Raw genomic sequence first — 25,319 nt, 5'->3', positions numbered from 1 at the left:
TGTGCCGTCTGGGGGCTGGGTTGGAAGGAGGGGCTACAATCTGCCAGGAGGGACTCTCCACAAAGCTCCCTTTGGCACCAGTGGAATCCAAAAATCCCTGAACTGGGCAAAATGCTGCCATTCCCCCAGATTGAGAGCGGAGCAGAACTGCGGCTCCTGCTTCCCAACCCCCAAAGGGCTTTAAACGACTTTCCTTTTTTCCTCCTTACCTCGAAGTGGCTTTGGAAACACGGCAGGAATGCAAATAAACGTGTAAAAGAGTCAAGTCTAATCGGGCACACAGTTCTCAGAACTTCATTACTCTTCGTTATCTGAAAAACTGCAAATAACAAGGGAAACGCCAGCAGGGCAGAGATGCATTGTCACATTGCAGACTTGGTGTTAGGAGGGATACTTGTGAACGCTAACAGAAAGCCTAACAACCAAAATTCGGCACTCGGGTTCAGCCTTGTGAATGGACACTGTTTTTAGAAATGAATTCAATTGAAAAAAAATCCTTATTCTCCATGTAAATGAACAACTTGTTCAAATTCAGAGGCAAAAAAACCTGGGGTTAAGTGTAAGCCCCACAATTCGATTTGCATGTTGAGTAATTCAGACTGTAATGGAAGCTTTGTCATGTTAAGGTTAGGTCTTTCCTGTGGCTGTTCAAGTGGGCTCTAAAGAGTTTTTAACGTGTTGCAGGATATTAAGGGGGGAAGGTTTGACCTACATCCATTTTTTTCAGACCCACTTCTGCAGGTTTCATCACGCTCCCCGTGTCTCGCACGTGGGACATTGCTGAGGGCAGGATAGGTGCCCAATTGCCTACATACAATTTCATCAGGAAAGGTGTATGATTTATTGCCCTGTAAAGGGTTTTGACATGAAGCCTGTGAAAAGCACTATATAAATGCCAATACAATATAAAACGTCACACAAATACTTTGCTCATTAATTCTGACCCTGTGCTTTTGTACTGGAGAGAAATGAGAGTGAAATATGAATGTGTTCCTTATGCTTTGAGGGGAAAAGTGGGGCTGTGGATTTTATAAAGGCTGATGTGTTAACCTGCCTTTGTGGTTCCTTTACAGACAAGCAGCAAGAAGCCCATTCCTGCCTGGGAGCTACACCGTGAGTGAAAGCAGATAAAGCCCTAAAAAAGGGGAGCCCGTGGTTGTGATGACAGTCCCTGGTCATGACACAGCTTTCACCACACAAAGAGAGAATTCCATTTTTTCATTTCAAAATTCCATTTATTTCAGCACTACCAGCTCTGAAAACCTGTCTGCCATCATCCCATTACAATTTTAATCCTTACTTTTTGTCATATTTTTAAACAGCTTTAAATATTTTTAAACATGTCTTTAAACAGCTTAATACCCAAATCTTCCCAAGCTTTCACGGCCTGTTCAGAATGTGGCCAAAGAAACTGGGCTTCACCAGAGTGTTTTAGTGACTGGCTAGAGCTGAGCAGCCCCTGCTGTTCATCCTCTTTGCTTTGGCCAAAGGGGACAACAGCCCCTCAAAGCTCAGATCTCGCCAGCTCCTTCCTTCTGGAAAATCACTGGGGAGGCCAGGGAGGAAGGGGAAGGTCATGGGACATATTGGAAAATCCCCTTTCATCCTCTGCAGGGATTTTCCAGCCTTGCCCAGTTCACTTTGCAGAATGGGAGCCAGCCTGGCCCAATATCAATCACTGAACTCTCATGTCTGACCAGCTGAGGTTTCCTGTCACCTGCTGGCACACCTTCGTGGTGGGACTTCAGTTTTCTACAATATTCATGCATCAGCTTTCACTACCACTGTGTACTGAGTAAAATGTGTTCCATTTCTTTATTTTGATTTCAGGTTGCTTTTCAAATTCCTCCTCCCTTCTGTGTTTCACTGCGATTTCAATTGTTTCTATTTTTGCTTTAAATAGGATGTTCACTTTCTGTTGATCTTTCCTGACATTTTTCCCTTTTGATTTGTAGTACTATTAATTCCCCTCTGTTCAATGTTTTGTCTACATTCAGAACATGTTTGTTTTTCTCTAGTGGCCTGTAATTACTTTCCCCCTCCTACTCTTTAATTTTTCCAATTACGTTCTCCACTGACGCTCCTTTAAGAAGTGCTGGGGGTAACCTCCTGAGGATATGAGGATATGACATTTTTGGCCAGAAAATGCTTTTACTCTTGGAAAAGAGCTTGAGTTTAGAATATTGATTGCACCTCTCTTTGGCACGGGGGTAAATGACTTTTTTGGTTGCAGTTAGATAATACGTGAGTCCTGTTGCCTGATCAGGGATGGTCCTGCATCGCCATCTTCTAGTGGGACTGAGGACAGAGGCAAACAACCCTGCTGTGCTCCTTAAAACAGAGACCTCCAGCTTTTGGGTTTGGGGATGCCTCTGTCCATTTCAGGACAGGGATGGGGGAATGCAGCCAAACACCAAAGTAACAGAGGAAATCTGCCAGGCAGCAGAAAATCAGGTTCGGTTCTCCAGTGTCCCCATTTACTGCAGTGGCCTCCACGCTGCGCTTTCAATCTTGCCTCTGGCCTGTTCATTTTCCTCTGTTTTTCTTTCAGTCTCAATGTTGTGGAAATCCAGGTCCTTCCCACAGGCAGAAACAAGACCTTCCTCACAGCTGGCACCCTGCTCCATTTTCACAGGGCGGCATTTCTGGGGGAGCGCTGCGCAGGGCTGGCCACTGCCCTGCGCGCGTCTCCCCGTCTGAGAACGCGTTTCATCCCGGGCGGCCGCGTGTTTCCAGCGGCGCTTCCAGCAGGGACAGCCTCGCCCCGGGCCTGCTGCAAGCCCCGAGCAGCCGCCGGTACCGGACCCTGAGCCCGGTTCCACCCAAACCCGGTTTTTTGGGAGGTTTTTCTCGCCTCTCCCCAGCGCGGGGTGCGCACCCGCCCGCCCGCGCCCTGCAGTGCGGCGCCGCGGCCGCGAGGGGCGCCGCAGACCGCGGTGCGGCGCGCAGGGGCGCGCAAGGGCCGGGCGGGAGCGCGCAGGGGCGCGCAGGGGCTGCGGGAGCGCGCAGGGCCGCGCGGGCCGCGCAAGAGCCGCGCAAGGAGCGCGCAAGGACCAGGAGACCCCCCGCGGCAACAGCGGCTGTTCCGCGCTTATCTGTCCACAGCCGCTCCCCGCGGATCTCTCCGCAAGCGCGGCTCGAGCAGAGCTCCCGAGGGGCGGCGGGGACTCCGCGGGCGCTGCCGCGCCTCTAAAGTCGTTTGGAGGCAGCAGCGCAGGGCGCAGACAGCAAGGCTTTTGTGCCGGCGTGTGCGCGGAGCACAGCGCAAAGCAGGAAAAAAAATAAAGGGGGAAGAGACAAGAAAAAAAAAAAAAAAAAAGAAAAAAAAAAGTGGTCAGAGTAGGTTTGTTAAGGAATCCGGTAAGTTATAGGAAGCAAAATTAAATGTCTGGTGCTTACACGACGGCATGTTTTACAAGGGAGAAGGAAACTGTGCAGAAAATGCATGGGCTTTTATTGTTGGATTTCATTGCCTGTATTGTGGTGGATGCTTTATGCTACGGAGAGCAAGTTTAATTGAACCAGATCGCTGATTTCATATAGTAGGGGGCATGGGGTGGGTTTTTTTTGGTTTTGTTTTCGGCGTTAACCCTTTCGGGGACTAGAGGCAGGCAGGGCTGAGCTCCACAGCTCCGAGTTTCAAGCCAGCAAATAAAAACACATTACATAAAAACAAACACGGAGCCCGGTTATCAAAGCCTCAATCTCTAGCTATTATTTTCCCTTGTATTTGGAGCTTTTTTTTTTTTTTTTAAATCACATCTGTCGTTGCCAGCCTTTCCCAGGACTGCAAAGCAAAGTGGACAGCTTCCATGTGACCACCTAGTACAGGAGGCGTTTTCTGCTGGGAAACTTTGCAGCGGTTTTCTCCTTCCCTTTCCTTCTGAGAGCTCGGAAAAGAAAATGTGCAATCTTCCCTGTGATTAAAGTCTCCGAATTTGTCTTCAGACTTATCGGGTTTATCCAAACTTTTGTGTGTGTGTGTGTATCCCCCCGCCCCCCCTCCTGTGCATTTGTAAAGTAGCCCCATCTAGCAATGATAAATATCCCTGTTGATCACTTGATTGATTACCTCTCGGAAAGGTCACGCGGGCTTGCAGTAATTTCCTTTTGCCTAAGGCTCCCTTTTCACTTTTACTCCCGCACGACAGCTCCAAGTATACAGGATCTTTATTTTTGATTTTTAACCCCTAAATAGCTCCCCGAAAACAATGCGTTGGTGAAAAGAAGGAGGGAAATCAGCCGGCGGCTCCGCGCTGCCCCAGCCCTGCCGCGCTCTCCCGGGGCGGGTTTGGGGAGGGAGAGCCTCCCTCCCCTGCTCTCCTGTGGACTGAGAATTCGGATTTAAACAACCAGACAAGCTATTAATTTACCCATGCTACCCAGGGTCCTGAACCCAATTAATTTCTAATAATTACAGCCCAAGGGGGCTGGAGAGATCCCTCTGCCTCTTTCTAGCCTTGCCACTTCGCGGCACCGAGGTCAGCATATAATAATAAAGTGTATATTTTGAAAGTGATCAGCAGAACAGTGAGTTATTGCAATGAATGAAAATTGTTTCCATTTTGGCTAATTGAGCCCGTGGCTGAAAGCTGGAGTTCTGAGACTAAATAAAGAGGACTGTTTTATTTCGTCGTGGGCTGGAAATCCCTGCATAGCTTTTTGGTCACCCAGCAAGAAGCTTAATTTCTTACCAGCAAACCTGAAATCAAGCGTTGGGTAAACAGTATTAATAATTGCATTACAATGATTAAATTAATCTTACTGGTAGCTAGGAGAATATAGATTGAGATTGAATAACACGATGTAAAGTTCACTGCACAAAGACAATAGCACAACAAATACCTCGATAAAGAACTCCAACTTTTCTCCAAGTAGACTGCGGGGCTTGCTCAATTATAATGTAAGGAAGAGAAAATTTCCTGTTACGTGGAATGCCCTGAAACCTCTGTATGAGTGGGTGCCTTTGGTCTCCCAGCCCGTATTAGAAATAGATTTGATTTGGGGAAAAATATTTCCCCAAATTTTAATCCCTGTTTCTGCGCGTGGATCCGCTGAAAGCGACCCCGCATCCCCGCCGCCGCTCGCTTCCCAGCGGGGAGGGAGCAGAGGCTGCGGGCGCGGGGGAGCTTCCCCGCACGAACGAAACGGAATTCCCGGGGGGCTGCCCGGCACTTTCCGGGGAACGGGGCGAGCCTGGCGGGGCCGAGCGGGCGATGCCGGAGCCCCGGGCGGGCGGCGCGGCACCTGCCGGGGCCGCTGGGACGGCGGGCAGGTGGCGGTGACAGGCGGGCACGGCCGGGGGCAGGGCTGCCCGCCCGGCAAAGCCGCATCTGTGCCCCCGGCCCCGCACGGGGCTCGGCCGCCCGGGTGCGAGCGGTTCCCCGGGCACGGACGCGCATCTCTGCCCGGGCGGCGGCTTTGCGGGGTCTGCGCTTGAACCGGGGGCGCGGTTTGACTTTGCAAGTTCACGGGCGTTTGCGTTTTTGCCGAGTGACCCGGCGCCGCAGGTCTGCGGTGTGTGAGGGGTGATCTGGGGACAGCTCGGTGCGGCCCCGCGAGGGAAGGCGCTGTTTGCGAGCGGGCTCGGGGCTCGGGCAGCGCCGGGACCCCGAGAGCAGCCGGGACCCGGCCCGGCCCCGCGCATCCCCCGCGCAGCCCGCGGCCGCTCCCCGGTTGTCCCGGGACAGAATGGCCCAGCTCCTCCCGGGACAGCCCGGATAGGGCGCCCCGATGGGTGCAGGGGCTTGCGGGCCCCTGCCCTCCTGCCCCTCCTGCTCCGGGGCGTTAGGTGCTCCCCTGCCCGGCCGAGGGGGCATGTGGAGCGGGCAGACAGCATTTGCGTGTCCTTAAAAAGAAATAAAAAACCCTCCAAGTTACAAATTAAAAAGAACGATTGGCATCAAAGACGGCTCCGCAGTGCGGGTTCGAGCGCTTGCGCCTGTGTGCCGGGCGTGCGGGGCAGCAGCGGGGGAGCCGCGGGGCCCCCGCCCCACGCGCGGAGCTGTCACCGGTGGGTGCGGAGCGCGCCGGGCGGGGGGGGCTCCGCGGGCGGCCCCGATCCGCAGCGCCGGGGGGTGGGAGGTGGGATTGAAGGGGGAAGGGGCGATGCTGAGGATTTTATTAAAACAAAAAGTTGAGCAGCGTGTATGTACTGGCGCAGCCCCGAGTCTGAAAGATTGTAATTTTCTTTTATGGTGTCTGGCAGGATTTGCAACAGATATTAATGGGAACATAAATAGCGCATGGAAGGTATTGAACAAAACTGTTTAATGCAAGGAGGTTGTACCGGGGGAAAATCTATACGTAGTTTGGATTGATTCATACCTCGGACACAGCCATCCCCTAAAGGAGTTCCCAATTTCTGCGCGCTCCCTCTTTGATTGGCAAACCCTGTAATTAAAACAGATTAGAGCGGTCGGTGTTACTGTTTTTAAAACGCTTTTTTTCTGCCCAACTGGTGGTGGCTGAGCCGAGTTCAAGGTGGCGAAAAAAGTGTGCGCGCCGGGAAAGTGTACGATTTCATGGTACGCATACATAATAAAACATGTAATCAAATTATATCTCCCTGCCTCTGTATGCGGAAAGATCTACGGTAATTACTGCCGGGTGAGAATAAACTATTTAAACGCTGCAAAGACTCCAGAACAGCATTAACATCCCATTAAAAAAAGGGAAAAAAAGGCAGAAAAAAAGGTGTCACTTCTCCCCCCAGCCCTAGCCCCGCGGGAGCGCGGGTCTCCCCCGCTGCAGCCCCTCCCGGGTGCGCGGGCGGCGGAGCGGCTGCCCCGCGGCCGCGGTGGCGCAGCCCGGCGGCGGCTGCGCGCCTCGTCCCGGCCCGTCCCGGCCCCGGTGCCGGCTGTCAGGGTCCCCACCGGCGGTGATGGATCGCTGCAAACTTTTTTTTGGCGGCGCTGAAATGTTGAAGAGCGGGGGGGAGCCGCCCGTGCGCATGTGCGAAGGTGTCCAAACTGACAATGCTGGAGAGATAGCGAGCCGGGATTGAGAGAAAGGGAGAGTGTGTGTGCGGGAGAGGGAGAGGAGAGAGGGAGAGGGGGAGCGAAAAAGGAGGAAAAGCTCCGGGAGGAAAAAAAAAAAAGCCCCCCCTACCCCAAGCCCACGCCAGCATCGGCCGCGGGACTGGCAACATGCGATCCAAGGGCAGGGCGAGGAAGCTGGCCGCAAGTAGGTGCAATACCCCTTTCTCTTGGCTTTTCACCCTCCCTCTCTGCCATGTTGCATAGACATGTCTGGTGCGGCGCGGAGCTCGCAGGCAACCTGCAGCATCCCCTCCCAGCCTCCCGGCCCGGCTCGGCCCGGCTCGGCTCGGCTCGGCCCGGCTCGGCTCGGCTCGGCTCGGCTCGGCTCGGCTCGGCGGGCGGCGGCGGGACCGGGGCGGGGGTGCAGCGGCCGGAGCCTGGCCGGGGGCTGCGGGCGGCCGGCGGGAGGTGGGGAAGGAGTTGAGGAAAAGTTCAGTGGCGAGCGCTGGAAGTTGCTGCCGCCGCCGGGGGCTGGAGTGGGGGGTCGGGGGAGGGGGTGCGGGAGGCTGCGGGCCCTATAGTGGGCGCTGTGCGCTGTCGCAGGGCCGGGGGCCGCGGGGGAGCGGCCAGCGCGGAGGGGCAGCGGCGGCTCCGCGGGGAGGCGGCGAGCCGCGGGCGCAGGTAGCCGGTGCGGAGCTGCCGGGCGCCCCCGGGGCTCCCCCGTGGGTTTGTCCCTAAAAGCGGCTCCCGGCGGGCACGGAACCCCGAGCGGAGCGCGCGTGGGGCGGGCGGGGCCGCTCCGCGTGGCCGGGATGCCCCGCGCGGTTCCGCGGGGACAGCGGGGCCGCCGGGCAGCGCGGAGCGCCTCCCAGCCCGCTGGAGTCACCCGCGAAAAGTTGATGTAAATGTTGTAATTTCAGGCGCTTTTCCAGCAATTTTTTATACAGTTTGGCCGCCCGAAGGTCTGTGTTCCGCGAGGCGAGGGCTCGGCCGTCCACACGCAAAGCCCGACTTACTTAATTATTTGTCTTACGCTCACCCCATCTGTTTCTCCTTTATGATAGGGATCTCTGCTTTTAACTGCTGCAGTCTTGGGGCTCCTTTTTTTAAATTATTTTTTAATTCTTTTTTTAAAAACTGAGGGATTCAACAACAAAACTTCGCCAGCTTTCGCGTCCTATTTTAAAAGCAACTGATGTCTTTATTTTCTCTGACACATCTGGGCAAGTTTCATTTGATATCCGTGGCGATGGCAACTCACATTCCCGAGTGAAAAAAAAAATGGGTAGGAGGAAAAATGTCAGATGAAATGTTGCATAAGTTGCGTGACGTAAAAAGCAGATGCTTATTTACTCTTTATTTGTGAAGGAGGAAAAAATAGAGAAGCGTGGAAAAGGGGAAGTGAAAGATGTCTCTGGATCATCATCAGCTTTTCTCTGAACCTGAACAACAGCAGCAACCTGCGTTTGATTAGGTGATCTCAAAGTGGATAGTCCAGCGCCCTCCATTTGAAAACAAATACATTTTTAAATCTCAAGGTTGCCATCCGTGCTTTGGAGCTAATTATGGGGGGAAAGATCTCACATCCCCGACAGAATCCGTCAGGTTTCCTCACCTCTCCCTTGCTTTGCTGGCTGCGCAGTGATGCAGGGCTCCTGCTGCTGCTCCTGCTCCGGCTCCAGCTCCGCGGGCGAGATCCGATCGACTGCAAACTTTGCGCGTCTTGCAGCAGCAGCAGCAGCAGCAGCACTTTCCCCTCCTAGACAGATGTGTTGCATTAAATAATCCTTCGGTTACAATCGACTCATAAAGGAAATCATATTTAAAAAGCCGGGATTTATTTCTTTTTTGTGTTCCGAAAAGCTGCTTCTTTCCCCCCCGAAGAGCGTCTCAGTTTCATGGCAAGTGGAAGGAGGGCTGGAGGCGACCTCTTTAATTTAGTCGTTCGAAGAGAAAAAGGTTTTAGCTTTTCAGTTCTTTCTGTCTGAGTTAGGAACAGGAAAATACTCTGCAGCCTTCACCCTTTTACGTGGAAAAAGATACAGATCGGGATAAAGCGCATTTCTTGTATTATTTCACTTTTATTGCTTTATGCGTAAAACAAAAAAATCGCCCCGGTTGCCTGACTGTCGCCAACACCCAGGCAAGCTTTTCCCTCCTAATTAAGGGAGAATACCTGAAAGGTGTTTTCTTGACCTCAGTGTAAAATTGCTAAAAAATAATTTTGACGCTTTGCCCCCTCCTTAAAAAAAAACAAATAGAAAAATAATTCAGAAGAAACAAAAAGAGCCACGCGGGGAATAGCCAGTGAATTTTTAAAATGTCCAGCTGTAAAAATAAGGGAAAGCACACGCTGCAGTCGGTCTGCCCGCCACGCTCTCGGGAGGCGGGCGCTGCGGAGCGGGCTGCGGGAGCGGGCCCGGGGGTGCGGGCCCGGCCGGCCGCGGCCGCGCTGCACCTGCGCGGGGATCCGCGCCCCGGGACAGGCCCCGGACCCCGGGACAGCCGCGTTTCCACTCGGGTGGGTTCGTGCCCGCCCGGTGCAAGCGTATCCCCGAATAACCCCCGCCCCAGCACGGGCCGCCGCAGCCCCGCAGCCGGCCCGGGGCAGCCCCAGCCGCCCAGTAGCCTCATAAAGAGACAGAAGGTGATCAGATTAGGGGAACACACGTGAATAAGGAGGCACTTGTTACTTTTACACTTTATCACCACTTTTTTACAGGCAATTTAGTGCAGTCAAGGTAGATCCAGATCCCTCTAACCATCTGAGATAGTAAAATAGCACTTTCCTAAGTTTCAGCAGGTTTTCCTGCGCCTGTAATTTGCCTCAGTCTAGTACTTAAAAGACTTGATTGAAAAACAGAGCCGGCAAGTTTATTTGCCTGTTTAAGACTGTCCGGGAATTTGTTTTCGAGCAGGGAGATGTTTGCCGTGTCCCGGCTGCCGGCCCTTTCGGCAGGGCTGTTTATTTGCCATCGCTTTACCATCGCCTCCGCCTCCGGGCGCCTGCACGGCCGCGGGCACCGGCTGCCGATGCCCCGGGCCCGGCGCGGGGGCGGCAGCGCGGGCGGCCGGGGGTCCCTCTGTCCCTCGGTCCCTCGGTCCCTCTGTCCTTCCGTCCCTCTGTCCCTCGGTCCCTCGCACCCCGCCCCGCCCGGCCCGGCCCCGCCGCCGCTGCTGCCGCGGGCCGGCACCGCCCCGGCACCGGGCTCAGCCCGGCTCGGCCCGGCTCGGACCCGCCCGGCCCGGCCCGCGGCATCCCCGGCGCGGCGCTGTCCCCGGGCGGCTCCTGCGCGGGCACGGGGGGCTGCGGGGACGGGCCAGACAATCCCATTATATGCCGGGCATATTTTCACCAGGCGCTTCATTAACCCTTTTCAGGGCGGAGAGCGCGCGTGTGGCGTTTGGCTCCCTTTCTGCCCTTCCTTCATTCCTCCTCTGCTCTCTCTTTCTTTTCTTTTCTTTTCTTTTCTTTTCTTTTCTTTTCTTTTCTTTTCTTTTCTTTTCTTTTCTTTTCTTTTCTTTTCTTTTCTTTTCTTTTCTTTTCTTTTCTTTTCTTTTCTTTTCTTTTCTTTTCTTTTCTTTTCTTTTCTTTTCTTTTTTTTTTTTTCTTTTTCTTTTCTTTTCTTTTCTTTTCTTTTCTTTTTTTTCCTCCTCCATTTTTTTCCCTCTTTCCCTTTTTTCCCTCTCCCCCTTTTCCATCCTTCTCTCTTACTCAGGGCCACCAGCCACCCCTGAATTTAGGACCAGCTTTTCCGGCGGGGCTGAGCCCTGCGGTGCCTCCTGGCTGCTCCCGGGCCACCCCGGGCCGGCCGCGGGGCTGGGCAGGGAAAGGACACAAAGGAAAAGGACGGGTCCGAAAGGCGAGCCCGTTATTAATACAGCCCCGCTTGTAAATGAAAAATGTAACCCTTGTTAATTAACGCTGTTTACATGGGGTACAAGAAACTTAAGAAATGTTTCTACAAAGGGGAAGGAACTGTTTACAAAACTCTTTCAAAAGTGTGACATATTGCCGCAGTTCCAGCACTAAAAAGCCAAACACACTTACACGCCTTTGAAGTTGGCTGGCTGAGGCAACATTATTTGACTGGGATTCAGATATTGCTTGTGGGTATAACTAATGGCTTTTACCTAGTTAGTGGGCTGGGAGGGGCGAGGGCCTGGGCGCCGTGGCCATTGGGTCCCTCTGGAGAGCCAGGGCTGGCTCCCCGCCAGCTCTGTACAATGTCAACATTGAATATTTGAATTCCCAGACTCTATTTAACAACTTTCTAAATAAATAAACTCATTGTGTGTCTGTGTTTAAAATTATTTCACCTCTTTCATGAAAGCTACAGCATCTTATTACACCGGCCTCTCGGGCTGCTTTTCCCCCTTTTCTTTCCAAACAAACACAAACGGAGCTGAGCACTTTTGGTGGTTTTTTTGTTTTGTTTTTCACTGTCTCCTATCTCTCCCCTTCTCACTTTCTGTCTGTCTTCTCACAAAGCACGACTGGCAGCTGCTCGGGCATCCCACCATGTCCTCAGAGGGACAGCTCTGTGCACCCTGTTATCTAATCATAACTAAAACCAAAGCCAGGTTCACCAAGTCGGTTAAATATTAATCATTGCTAAAAGGAGGCCCAAGTGAGTGCCATTGCTGCAGCAGTGCCCTGTACATACTCAATCATTTTGGCTGCCCTACCCTAGGCGGGCTCCAGGGACAGCTTTCATTGTTGTTTGCCATAAATGGCTATTAGTGTTCATATTCACCTATTCACCTACTTATTTCAGTAAGTGTGGATGTGGCTGTGCTTATGGAGAGGTGTGCACACACGTGTGTTCAGAACATACTTTTCTGCTTATGCCATGGGGATAGATTTATTTATGTGCATAATAACTGTGTCTGTGTGTGCACACACACAGAGAAAAGCAGGTAAATCCATTTGATATTTGTAATTGTAATTAATATATGTACAGTGTATAGTTTAGAGAGAGAGATTGTGGTATGCACAGGCTGCTGGGGTGCTTGTAGTCCTGACACCAATATCTGTACACCCACAAAGGCTCTGAAATGTTCTGGATGCACGCAGGGAACGCAGAACTGATATGCAGGAGCCTGGGTGTTGTTGTCTGGGATGCTTCCCAAATGCACTAATCGTGAGCTTCCGTGGCAGGAATATCCATTGTAAAATATTTATTGCCTTCCCATGGAAGTAAAGGTGGCTGGACAGAGAAGGCATTTTTGCCTGTCCTGGGGAGCACAGCTCCCTGACAAAGCTGTCTGAGTTGCTGAAGAAGAAATTTGAATGAATTTTCTGCCAGGACAGGTATGTGGTGGGAGAAAGAAAGTGTTGGTGGTTGCTCCCGCCCCAGGTGGATGAGGAAAGGGCAGTGGGGAAGCAGATGGAGTTTTATAAATCTCAGCTAATGAAACCTTGTCCACAGAAATTGCCTTGCTTTGCAGTAAACCACTTTTTAAACAAATGTACTTTAGCTTTGGAAGGGCTTGTTCAGACACTTAGGTTTCCAACCAAGAATTCATAATATTTGTTTATTTAAAATTTAACTAGGTTTGCTGTCATTTTTGGAGCAAGTCAGTGTTCTTTTGCTGTAATTTAATACAATCAGTTTTACATCATTTCAGTTTAGTTAGGCAAGAAGTGGCGTATGAAGAGCAGAAAGAGGTTTAATCCCACATGGTTTTCAAACTAGCAGATGCAAGTGTCGTGCTGTTCAGCAGACAGAGCTAGAACTGGACAAATGCAGGTTAGAAATGAGGTTTATATTTTAAGTAGTGAAGGTATTTAACCAGTAAAACTATTTACTGAGATCTGGGTGGGTTTCAACATCAGTGGAATTCCTTTGTCTTAATTAAGGTTGGCTGTTTTTCTAAAAAGATATGAGCTAATCCAAACAGGAATTAATTTAGGGAATTCCTGTAGCCTGTGTTGTACAGGGGTAGCAGACCAGACCACTCTTCCTGGTTTTATAATCTATGTACCCAGTTAAAGCAGTGCAGTTTCATATGGAGACATAAGCTCAGGGCTGGGATCACAGGAATGCACTTAAAACAAAATGGTCATTAAAAAACCCAGGTTCAGCTCTGACAACGCAGAACCAACATCTGGCACGAAGTGTTTTCCATCCTCAGCACTGCTTACCTGGACCACAGGCACCCTCACAAGTGCCCAGCTCTGAGGGCAAAGGCAACGATGGGTTTTTCAAAGATGGGAAGGAGGAACAGGGTGTAGGAGCTGAGGTTTGGGTACAGAGAGCAGGGTCTGGGCTCGGTGATTTGATCACTGCTCTGTGATGGATTTCCAGTGGGTTCCTGCCAGGTTCCTGCGCAACAGGTTACTGCTGCGGCTGCTCTTAACACGAAGCCAAGAGCAGCAGAGACCACGATATAGACCAGCAAGCATCAGGAAGCACCTCCAGGACCCCTTTGCTGCAGGATCTGCTGGAGGGAGGTGTTTGCTGGCAGAGAAGCAGCAAGGTGGGGAAGGGGATGTGGGTGTTGTTGTCCCCAGGACTCTGTCTCTTTACACTGCCGTTTTAAATAAAAAAATCAAAATTCCCAGGGTATAAAGAAACCCTGTCTGATCACTCATTGACTTTCTGTTCCCTCCCTTTTGTTTGCATTTCCAGGCTGTGCTGAGGCATTGCCTTCTCCAGTGCTGCTGGAAGAAAGGGCAGCCACGGATACGTGTGGGAGGAGGGAAGCTAGCCTGCAATGAATATTGTATTTGGTGCTAAATATGTAACAAAGAGAAAGAAATGTGAGTTAATCCAGCAATAAGAGTTGGGAAGTGAAATACAATTTGTTTTATTTCAGGGTTTAATGCTGTGGTCTGTTTCAGTGAAGCATTATCTTTTAAACTAGGATATACACAACGACATAACCCCCACTACCTTGAGGGAATGTCAGAGTTTGATCTCCGAATAAAGGAAATTCAGAGTTAAGGCTGAAATGTACCACATGGCCTCCAAGTCCCAGGAACAACAGGAGGCAAGGAAGTAGCTAAAGCTATGGGCTGCACTTTAAAATGAGTCCAGCAACTACCAAACCGCCAGCGCTCGCTGCGGATCCACAGCACGGCTTGAGCTGGGATTTGTATTGGCTGGAGACAGATCTGGGATGATCTTGAGTCTTTTTGGAAATCTTGCTGGTCTGTGATGAGCATGAGAGTTTTATGGTGGAAGGATTACAGTTCTGGGCTTAATTTATGCAACAGAAGCACTCTTGTCTCCTTTGACACCGATAGCTTTTGTTTAGAAAATCTTATATTGGAGCAAAATTTTGGTTCAGCAAAGAAATATACCCAAGTTACAGCTTTGTTTCTTTTCTGAAGAATTGCTTTTATGTCTGAATGGGTGCACTACATTTTAGCCCTGTTTAAACTCCAAACTAAATTTAAATTGCCTGTAAAATAATCCACAGAATGGAAACTGCCACACAATCGTAGCCCTTGCTCCCTGACCCAAACCCATATTCCATTGCAAAGCAGCGCGCTGCTCTGTTCCGTGATTACAGTAAGTTAGAAACCAGAAGAGCAAGACTTCTATGAATAGGTTATTTTTGGCAATTGCATCACCAATTATGTATAAAATTTCAAAAAATATGGGTTCTGCCAGTTTGATCTCTGAGAAGGATACAGAAAATGAAAGCTTAGAGACTGCTGTAACATCATACTATTTTGTCTATTAGATATCATTAGATTACCAGAATACTGAGACCTTCATATCAACCAGGCTAACAAAAATTTCCCAGGTGGTTTAAATTAAAAAATTAGCCATAAATATATTTTGTATAATGTAATTTATTATGGATGTTTATTGTGTGCAGTGGGAAATGTTTGGTTTCGGATGATCTTACCGTATAACATGTGCCTTACTGAAACTGTTTATACTGAGGCAGCCTGGAAAAGCCCCAGTTTAATTCTGAGACCGGCTGGGCTACATGCTCTGAAAGCCACAGGAAGGCAGAGCCCTTCCCCTGGAAAGCCAAAGGGGCAACAGCATCTTGTGTGGGACATGTGCAACATAAAACTCGGCAGTGGGGAAAGTGCTGAGTGGCAGAGAAAGCTGGAGGGTGGCTCAGGGCAGCATTGTTTTATAGGGAAAATGGGATAAAAATGATACCAGCTTGCAGCAGGTCCTGTTATACTGGGATTTTAGGCTTGCTTGTGTCCAAGGGATACTTTTCTCCCACATCCCATATTTATCAGCCCCTCCTTTTGTTTCAGCTGGGTGTGGTGAGCTGGGCTCTGTGCTGATGCCCACCTATGACTCCTGATTTGCCCTTCTGCAGCACAGAGAGGGGGATTAAGCTGGTCTTAGGGACCCGGGGGTTCCTGTGATGGACACATCCACCCTCTGCTGGGATGGACACATCCACCCTCTGCTGGGATGGACGCATCCACCCTCTGCTGGGATGGACGCATCCACCCTCTGCTGGGATGGACATACCTTGGTAGACACTCGCAATCCACCCTCTGCTGGGATGGACGCATCCACCCTCTGCTGGGATGGACGCATCCACCCTCTGCTGGGATGGACGCATCCACCCTCTGCTGGGATGGACACATCCACCCTCTGCTGGGATGGACACATCCACCCTCTGCTGGGATGCTGCAGCAGGGAGCTGATGGCTTCAGGAAAATGATCTCCCGCCTCCTCTCCCGCTCTTTTGCACAAAGTCCACATGCTGGCAAGGGTGAAATCATTCCTCAGTTAAAGAAAAAGCAAACCCTCAAAAACTTCCTCCCCTGCCCCAAGCTCCTTCACACATGTATTAACACCAAACTGGCAAAGCCAATGGAAAAGGATTTTGCGTTTTGGCAGCAGAGCTGGCCCAGAGCTCACTGCGGGCCTTATCCCAAACCCACTGGAGCTGAAGGAGCTTGTCCTGACTTCAACGGGCCTTGGACTGCCTCTGGCTGGGAGGAATCTGCTTCCCTTCCTCCTTGGGGGAGGGGGGTTATCAGCAGCTTTTGCTCTGCGGTGAGCCCCAACATGCGATGCTGTAACAGATACCTGGATTTACATCAGTCTAAGTGAATTAGGTTGGCCCTATAATCTGGCCTCATTTAAGAGTCATTTCAGCCATTAGGATGAAATATGAACGCTGCTGATGGGGGGACTGTGGTGACTCTGAATCCTTGTTTCCCACCGTGCTCCATCTCTCCCGTGGGTTGAGGACCTCTGAGGGCTGAGGTGGTCACTTGGGGGGCGTGGGAGGGGTCCAGCACCCCTGGCTTGCACTGCAGGGCTCTCCATTCCAAGGGCTGTGGTTCTCCAAATAGCCTGAGTTTGTACCTTCTGAACAAACAGCCCTGCTGCTGAAGGTACCTGGCTCCTCCAGTAACTGCTCCATTTATTGCCTCCCGATTTCATCTCAGACAAGCAGAAGGTGTGCGAGAGACAAGCACCGACTGCTGGAAAAAAATCACCCCAAACATGTCTAAAGCACAGCTTGAGTCACTGGTGGTGCCTATATTTTTGATTTAAAAACCATTTAGCATTTCCAGCGTTTGACAGAAATGATTCACCTTCCCCTCTTGAAAACTCTTAGCAATTTGAACTTACCGTGGCACGTTTTATTTACTTGCACCTTGGTGAGGAATTAAGCAATGCTTTTGGTGAGTTTTAATCTTTCCCATTCTCTTTGTGGCTCTGTAAAAAAAAAAAAAAAAAAAGGAAATATGTTGTTTGAAATAATTTTGAAGTGATGTTTCTATTTTACTTTTTTTAGGCTCTTGATGTATTTTTGGCTACAGGGACTGGCATGGAGCATTGGTCTAAGAATATACAACACTGAAAAGCAAAGTGATATCAGCTGCATCTGAGCTAACTGCACTGCTTTTTAGTTTTGCTGTTTCATGGTTACTGTGCCATGATAATGATGATTTACAGCAATAATGAAGACTTCTTAATTGTAAAATATAAACAGCATGAGATATTCGTCCTGATTCTTTCAGTTCATATAGAAAGCAATATTTCAGTAGTCACTGGCTGCCTGTGAAAATGCTATTAAGCAGCTATGGTCTGCCTGAATAATTATAGTCCAGGAGTTTGTGCTTCCTAATAAAGCCAAGATAACTGAGAAATTAAGAAATGATGCACTAGGTCACTCCAGATGATGCAGATCAGAGAGATCTGAGCAAACAAACCTGTGCAGCGTCTTTAGTATCAGTGACCAGCCTCAGAATGAGAGAAAAGGTGAAATTATCTGTACTGTAGCAATGCCCTGAGTGAGAACTGAGCTGAGACAGAGCCAGAAGGGGTGGTGCAGAGTCAGACCCAGGATGGGATGCAGCAAACCTTCCCAGCTGGGGCTTCTACCATGCACCAAGCTGAAGGATCAGTCATGGACCAAACACAGAAGATTTATTTCCAACCTGACATTATTATTTATTATAACTTGAATTAAAACAGCAACCACAGAATGCAACCAGCCTGTTGTGCTGAGCTCTGTGCAAACACGGGCAGCCCGCACGGAGCTTAGGCCCTGAGAAATGCAGATTAAACTTGGGGCCTGCTGCCCTTCACATGCAATTACAGCATCACTGGAGGCAGTAATAAAATCCTGGGGAGAAATGGATGCTTTAAGGAAAATCCACGGAGTCAGGACTCCATGGCTTGCACACGGGTGGACGTGCTCCAGCTTTAATCACATCAGCCCTTTCCCCCTACCAGCAAATCACCCCCCTGGCTCTGTTTTAACTGACCCTATTATTTTTGGCGTGTCCATAATCTTGGGTGATCAAGCTGCATTAAGCTATGAGTATCCTTGCAGCATCACCTGCTTGCTTTCAAAGAAAATAGCTCTGAGATTCTCAGGGAAGGAAGAAGGCAACGCCGGCAGGTAATCCAGCCCTATAAAGCCCCGGGCTGTGGTTCCAGCCCGCCTTCCACGCGGGCTCTGCCAGAGGGACCCGAGCGGTGGGGCTGGCAAGAGCCAGCAACCAAAAAGTCCCTCAAGCCTATAAGGTTTATTAAGGTTCTTTTCAAGTCCCTGCCAATAAAAAGGGTCCACACAGCCTCTGAGTGAGGCTCCATAAGCTCAGTTTTATGTTCGGATAATTTGGAGCCAAACTGTCACGGAGTTCACATAGCGAAATACCCCACGGAGCATCGCAAACTGCGAAGAAAATATATCGAGGAAAGGGAGGACTGATAATTTTATGGTTTTCCTTGAAGTTAAGCAGTAAAATGGGCTTTATTTAGCAATTTCCGGACTTCTGATTGCAATTTTGTTACCAGCGTAACGGTTTTCGATACAACATTTTGTAAATAGGGAGAAATGTTAGAAGCCAAGGTCCTCCAGGAGCTCCAGTGCTTGCATCTGCCGTGGGAAGCAGTGTCATACACTCCAGGTTCCCAAAATGGATCAGACCTGGATTGACTTTTGGATCAGACCACTGGGTAGCCCTTGGAAGGGATAGTCCTTTAAAAAAACAGGAATAGCTTGACTCAGGTCCAGGGATGAGCAGCATACACTTAGTTTTGGAGGGTGAAGCATTTCTAATTTGAAATACATTTTAAGACGTATTTCAAATTAGAAATACACCTGGTTACAAATTAATAATACATCTGGTTTTTACAGGTGAGGTGATCAGCACAATTTCCAGGCTCATTTTCTAAACCAGGCTATTAAAATCACTTGTCCCTCAGCCTTTTGGCTGTGTGTAAACCTAGGTGCAGAATTCACAAGATAAACCTCCACTATGTTTGCTCCTCACACAATAACTATTTTACACTTGGCATGGCTCATCTTTTAAAAATCTATTTTACAATGTAATAATTCACACCCACTTCTCTTTGGGAAGTCATTTATAGAAGGGAAATTAAACGTGTCTGGGCTCTGGAGGGAGTACTGCTGATACATGCAACAGCTCAAAATGTTGAGGGAAGTGGTTCTGGATACAGGAGAAGATGCCATCTTGACCTTGGCGGTTTGTTTATTAGACACCAAATCACAGACATTTCTTCTTCCAGTTCTAACTGGTCTGAGGACTCAGATATAACCTTAAAAGCCCTTTCTGGGGTTTTAAACAGAATTTAGACCTAATCATTGCTCAGTGTTATTTATGCAGCTTGAATGAAACAAGAGAATGCAGAGACTACCGTGGGAAAGAAAAAAGGTGAAGAAAATAGAGAAAAAAAAGGAATATTCATTCCAATGACTGGATTTCCTTTTCATATGTTGCACGTCCTGGTGCCACAGAGTCGTGAGAATAAGAAAATATTTGATGTCTTTTAACTCACTTTGTTTATGCACCTTGTACATCTGACAGGCAGTAACCATCAAACTCATCCTGCCAGTGTTCCTAGAAATAAGGGCTGTGTCTCACTGTCAGCAGCAAAGGAAGCACTGGGAATAAGGTGGAGATGACCAGAGAGTAGGCAGGGGTGGAGGGGGGAAGAGGACTGGGAAATGGGACGTGTCTGATGGATTGCTGTCAGACCCCTGAGCAGAAGGAGCCAAACAAATCGGCTCTGCTGGCACCTTTCTGCACAGGAATAATTTGGGACATCTGTTTCAAGAGATGATTGGTGCTTTTCATATATGAATAGGCCCTGAATATGCTGTTCTCCTCCTTTCCTCTGCTTCCCCAGTGCTATACTAGTTATATGCAGATATATAAAAAATATATTTATGCAAGACCTCAGCAAGCTAACATGGCTAAATCACCTCTGTGCACCTTGACCTCCTGCTCAGCCTCCTGTTTCAGAGGCTTGGTGTAAATTAAGGTGCTGTGCTCACTCTCCAGGTCCACACATTCCCTCTGTGCTCCTGCTGCAGAAATAGCTGTGCTCCATGGGCTGGTGAGGATCCAGCTGAAGCCTGCGAGGGCTGGAGGGAGCAGTGTTGCTTTAGGCTCCCTGCCTGAGGAGTGACATATCAGAAGTAATAAGTCTGAGCCTGAGCTGATGTCTAACAGCATCGGAGAGCGGGGCTGGAAGGCTGAACTCCTGCAAAAATGAAAGCAAGGAATTTAACGGCAGTAAAAAAGAGGTTAAGGAGAGAACAAAAAAGGAAAGGAAATAAAAGTGATATGAATGGCTAGAAAAACAGCTACGTCCAAATATTAACCTCTACTGCTGTATTTTGACACTGGGCTGAGTTAATAGAAGTACATGGCTAATACACATTAAGCTGGAAGAAGGTACTTCATTTCAGAAAGTATCTGGATCAACTTAACGTGAAAATGTATTAGCAGAAGATATTTTATGTATGTCCAAATCTGCCAATAGCTTGAAGACATATTCTGCAGGAGGCTAGCAAGAGAAAGTGTGTTTCACTGGTGGGGTTTTCAGCCAAACTCTCATTCTTGAGGCTTCTTTTCCCTTTCTTCTCCATGATACCTTTTCCTCAACCATCAGAGGAGCAGGAACAGACAGACCTTTTCCCCAGCCTGTGCCTTCTCCCAGCTGCAGGAGCCTCACAGACAGCACTGGCTCAAAAGGGTTTTTTTTCCTCTTAGAATGCTAAAGGAGCAGGCCCAGAGCACAGGAGCTAAACTGGTGTAAAACTGGTGTGAGAGCAGAGCCCACTTTGGCAGGGGATGGACTCAGTGCTGGCTGCTCCTCCTGGGATCCATCCAGAGGTGGAGAAAGCAGATACAGGGCAATCTTCACTCTGTCAAGGTCTTTAGTGTATAAGGCTTAGAAGTGGAAAATAGTTTCAATTCTTTAAAATAAGGATTTTTCTCTTCAATTCTTTAAAATAAGGATCTTTTTTTTTCTTCTTTTGTATTTCGGTGTGTCCTTGGGGTTTGCATTCTTCCATAGGTATCATTTATTTCACAGCAAAGAGTCGTGGTGAGACAGCCTGGACTTTAATTTCTGGGAATATCTTTATAGGCTTGTTTTTGTGGCTATATAACAACATTATGTTATCTATCCATCTCTCATTCCACTTCCTGATATACAGAATTATCAGGACTACCCATCAGTCACTCTTGTGTTTTCTAGCCCTCGGTGCTCTGTCAGTTTTTAGGATATTTTTCCAGTGTTACAGCTACACTGATCTTGGTGATTATTAAAAAATTATAGAATATCTTTAAAAACTCTTGAGATGTGGAACACCATCTGAGGAAAAGTAAATTTTAGACCGGAGTTATATAATTTCTGGTTTCCTGAATGTTCGAGTGAAGAAAGGCAGTTAACTAAGGTACAATTTTTTTCAGAGGGGAAAAAAAAGCAAAAAGCAATATAGAAGAGCACGAGGTCTGCTTTTGCAATTATGTACTAACGAACTGGGACTGTGCCCCACTTGATGCTGTCCTCCCCAGGCTTTCATGCACCCAGGCTGTCCAGCTGATTTCTTTCCGTGATTGCAACAGGATTTCTCAGCTTTTCAGAAGCTCTCATGGCGTTTTTATGCACTTGATATATCAGATGGCCTGAGAGGGGAAGGCACAGAGGGGTGGTGGGAGATACAGGGGTGAAGATCACTCAGTATAAAGAGAAAAGAAAGATTTTAAGGGTGATTGTGCATCTCCTGAGCTTCACCTCCACAAAGCTGTGCACGGACCTGCTCAGTTGTGCCAAATCAGGTGGAATTGACTCCCCTATTTCACACTTGTTTGCAAGGTAGTTCAGGTACAGAAAGGTCAGCTCTGTGCTGGGCAGAAGATGAGGGGCTCTCTTCCGAGTGTTTTGCTGTGTGTCCTGTAGGACCCCACGGAATGTTTTGCACCCGGCTCTGGATGAAGCTCTGTGTGGAGCTGTGATCTCAGGTACTGCTCGTGTAGTGGTGGGTTTGGGCCAGGGGGTGATTTTGGGCTTTGGCAAAGTGTGCTGCTGCTTTTGCTGCCTGCAGCCAAAATTGGGAGTGTTTCCATCTCCTGGCTGTAAGCGTACGCTATAACAGGAGTCTCAAGGTGTCACCCCAGACCTGATGTCAAAATGTTATTTCTCCTGTAATTTGGGCAGAGGCTACAAAAATGGTTTGATGTTTCCTTGAGACATAACTACTTTTCTTCTTTTTTTTTTTTTCCTGCAAAGCTTTCACTTGTTTAGTATTGTTTCTACTGGTGCTGGTTTTCTTTTCAGTGTTGGTTACAAAATCCCAAAGCAATGGGAGGAAGAGGTTTTTTTCCTCCCCTGTGTGCTTTTTCAGATCATGCTGGAGATTAGTTCGGGGGAATGACAAACCACTCTGTTCCCAGCACAGTCTCCCCATCCAGAGCTAAAACATTATGGGAGGTGGTGTTGGATGCCATGTGTAGTTTCACTTTGTGATGCAGCCTTTAATGCCAGCCCTTCTGCTGTTTCTTCTTCGAGCACTGTGATTCTGCCATGTTGTGTGTACTTGCCTTGATGTATAGAAACACGTATAGAAAGGGAAAAATAAGTTAATTTCTGGCTGCAGATTTGGATGACCATCAGGCAGCAGCAGGATCCAGTGTGTTTCTCAGTTTCCTGCTGTCCTGCTCAGTTGTGTGTGAGAAGGGAGATGGTTTTAAGGGTGCTCGGCCTCTTTCTCTTGAACACTCACAGTGTGCTATGAGAGCTTTGCCTGTTGCATTTGCAGTGGTGGAGGTGATTGAATAGCACCACCTCACCCTGGGTTTGGTTAACAAGCAAGAAAAGGTGTGCTAATCCTATAAGGGTGTCTGATAAAACCAGCAGAGCTGTCCCACAGGAGCTTTGCTGACCACACCAAGGGTGAGGGGTGTGTTGGAGGCTGTTGCTGATAAGGAGCATCCTCTGGAGAGGGCAGAAATTGCTGAAAGAGCTCTCCAGCTTCTTGTGCTGGGCTGGGGGATTTCCCATGTTGGTATTGGTGTTTCCCATATTTATGGGAGCCACAGGCTTCCCAAAGCCAGCAGCCACCTCTGCTCTGAGCAATACCAGCAGCAGGAACCTGCTGATCCGTGCAGAGCGTGCTACAGCCGCAGAGTGGGAGGTGAAAACTTCTGTTCCTGATGCTTTGAAGATTTATTTTTTTTTTACCATGTAGAAAGGGACTTGCATGTCTGATGCCCCAGGTGAAAAATCCAGCCATGTTAGAGGCTGGTGTGTGCACAGGGGCGAAAATGTGTCGGTGTGTGCACATGGGTGAAAGTGTGCCAGTGTGTGCTCTAGCACTTAGCTGGCTTATCCATGGATTGGGGTTCAGTGTGTGGGGATTCAGCGGCACCCACATTGTGGCTGGACCTGTGGAGTCTGTGAGAAAACTGTAAATTAACTTCTGACCAGACCGAGGCATCATTCGCCCTTTAAAAATTGTAAATCTGTGTTTATCCAACGTTAACAGATGTAACATAAATGAGTTCCTGTGCTGTCTGCTGGTCCACTAATGGCACTTGTTTGTAAGTGCTTTATGTTAACAGCTATTTGATGGTGCCCATTACTTTTTCCTAAGTTAATGTTATATAATAAAGTGAATGCTGGCCAAAAGCAATAGTAATACGATAAACAAAAAATCCAAATGCTGGGTGAGAAATGTAATGGAGCGAGGGCTGAACTCTGGTGGGAGTTTGGTTTAATCTAAAGGTTAAAAAATGTTATAATTTGGGTTTAAGTAAATTGGCTCTTTAGTCCCAGAGGTCTTGCTCTTGTACTTCTTGTGCCTCCAAAGCTCCCACTAATGCCGATGGGAGTCCTGGGCGCACAAGAAAAGCGGGTTCAGGTACTAAAGTTACAGATTGGCTTGGACCAAAACCCCTAAACCAAATACCTCCGGCTTTTGAAAGCATTTGCCAATTGGATTTGAATCTGGACACAAACATTGTGGCTTGAGCTCATCTGAGCTCACTTACATCTGTGTAAATCTGTAGTATGGCCCCGATCCAGCAAAGCACGTAAATATGTGCTTAATTTGACTTCAAGGGGACTATTGTGCGCTTAAAGCTGAGCATGTGTTTAAGTGCTTTGCTGGACTCATGTCCAAATACATGGGAGTCAATGAAATGACACCAAATAGTGCAGTGTAAGTGAGATCTGAAATGAACCAAAATGTTTGCGTTTCTACCTGGAAATGAACACCCTGCTCACATCCTACGTATCCTGCGTGCACTTTGTATTTTCATCCATCTGCACTTAATGTATTCTTTACAGTAACCTGTCCATTCAGTAGAGTAAAAAAAGAAATATACTTTGAATTTTCCTGCTCTATTACTCATATTTCATGAAATGTGTTCTTGTGCCAAGTGTCTGTTTATATATATTTATACATGTTGTTTCTTTATTGATATTGGCAAGATACAAGAAGAAAAGAAATATTTTACAGTTAAAAACTTGTAAACAGTTTTATCCCTCATTTAAAGCCTTTTTTTAAAAGAGTTTACCTGATGTGGTCAAATTACTTTAACTTGTTTTTGGTTTTGCCAGTCTGACCAATATGAAAAGCATTTGTTAAATGTACAGGCTTGTTTTTAGCTCAAAATACACATTTTAAACATGTTTGCAATTAGCTGACATGAACATGCCCTTACACTCAACTACTAAATGCCACTTTTGTACTTTAAATCCCACTTTTAGTGATTGTCATGCTACATAAAGCTGTCAATGAATATTTTCACATGAATACATTAATGCTGTTAAAAGATCATGGATTGCTTGTCAGCTGCTGCAGCTCACTGCAAAGAGGACACAAAAGGGTTAATTGAGCTCAGCCCTGCAAAGGTGGCAGAGGCATAGACTAGAACTGGGAATTAAACCCAAAACAAATACAACAAGATATAGCCCTTGTGCCTCGGTATGACAACCACAATGCAGACATAAAGAAGTGTAAGCTGCAAATGTCTGTAGGTTATTAATGAGGTAATAGAAGCAAAATTAGGTATCAGCAGGGTTTGGCTCTGTTTGAATAAAACTGGGATCTTTTATCTCAGAATATGCTAGGAAAGACTCATAAGCTGTGATTTGGTGGTCTAGGCTGTGCCCTTCTCGGTTGTGGGAGTTGACTCATGCCATTTAAACTCACCAGTGTTTTCCACTCAGGGCAAACACATGTGGGATCAGATACAGAGAAGGGCTGGCAGGGAAAAGGTTTGCATGGCAGTTTATGAGGAAAAATGCTTTTGTGTGCTGACTTCTGAATCAAAAGGATACTTTGCACTTCAGCTTTGTGTGTCTGGAGAGAGGATACCACTTTCTTGCAAAGCCAGTGTGGGGGAAGCACATAATGGCAGTGCTAAAACACCTCTGTGTCCAGCTGACCTCTGCCCAGGCTGAGCCTGGCTCTCTGCTGATTTCAGCAGCTTCTCTTGGGATTTACTTCAGCCTGGATGACAGCAAAGTATGGTCACAGATTCCTGATCAAGTCTTGGTGTTTGTGCCCTATAAGAGTAAACTTTTCTCCAAAATAATGGCAAAACACTCCTTTCCTGACTCT

General features: G+C 48.3%; 1 protein-coding gene across 4 annotated transcripts in view; it reads left to right on the top strand.

The window, feature by feature from the left end:
• Nucleotides 1–6,944: 6,944 nt before the first annotated feature.
• MECOM (MDS1 and EVI1 complex locus) overlaps nucleotides 6,945–25,319 on the top strand; it is a 324,959-nt gene continuing 306,584 nt past the window's right edge. For all 4 annotated transcript variants that reach the window (XM_030954872.1, XM_030954870.1, XM_030954871.1 and 1 more), the window contains exon 1: nucleotides 6,945–7,185. In XM_030954872.1, coding sequence (XP_030810732.1) covers nucleotides 7,149–7,185 — 37 coding nt within the window. In that variant the 5' untranslated portion in view covers nucleotides 6,945–7,148. The remainder of the gene's footprint in view (nucleotides 7,186–25,319) is intronic.

This window comes from Camarhynchus parvulus, chromosome 9, assembly GCF_901933205.1.
Source record: "Camarhynchus parvulus chromosome 9, STF_HiC, whole genome shotgun sequence".
Classification (NCBI taxonomy): Eukaryota; Metazoa; Chordata; class Aves; order Passeriformes; family Thraupidae; genus Camarhynchus; species Camarhynchus parvulus.
This window is presented reverse-complemented; position numbering and strand designations above follow the sequence as displayed.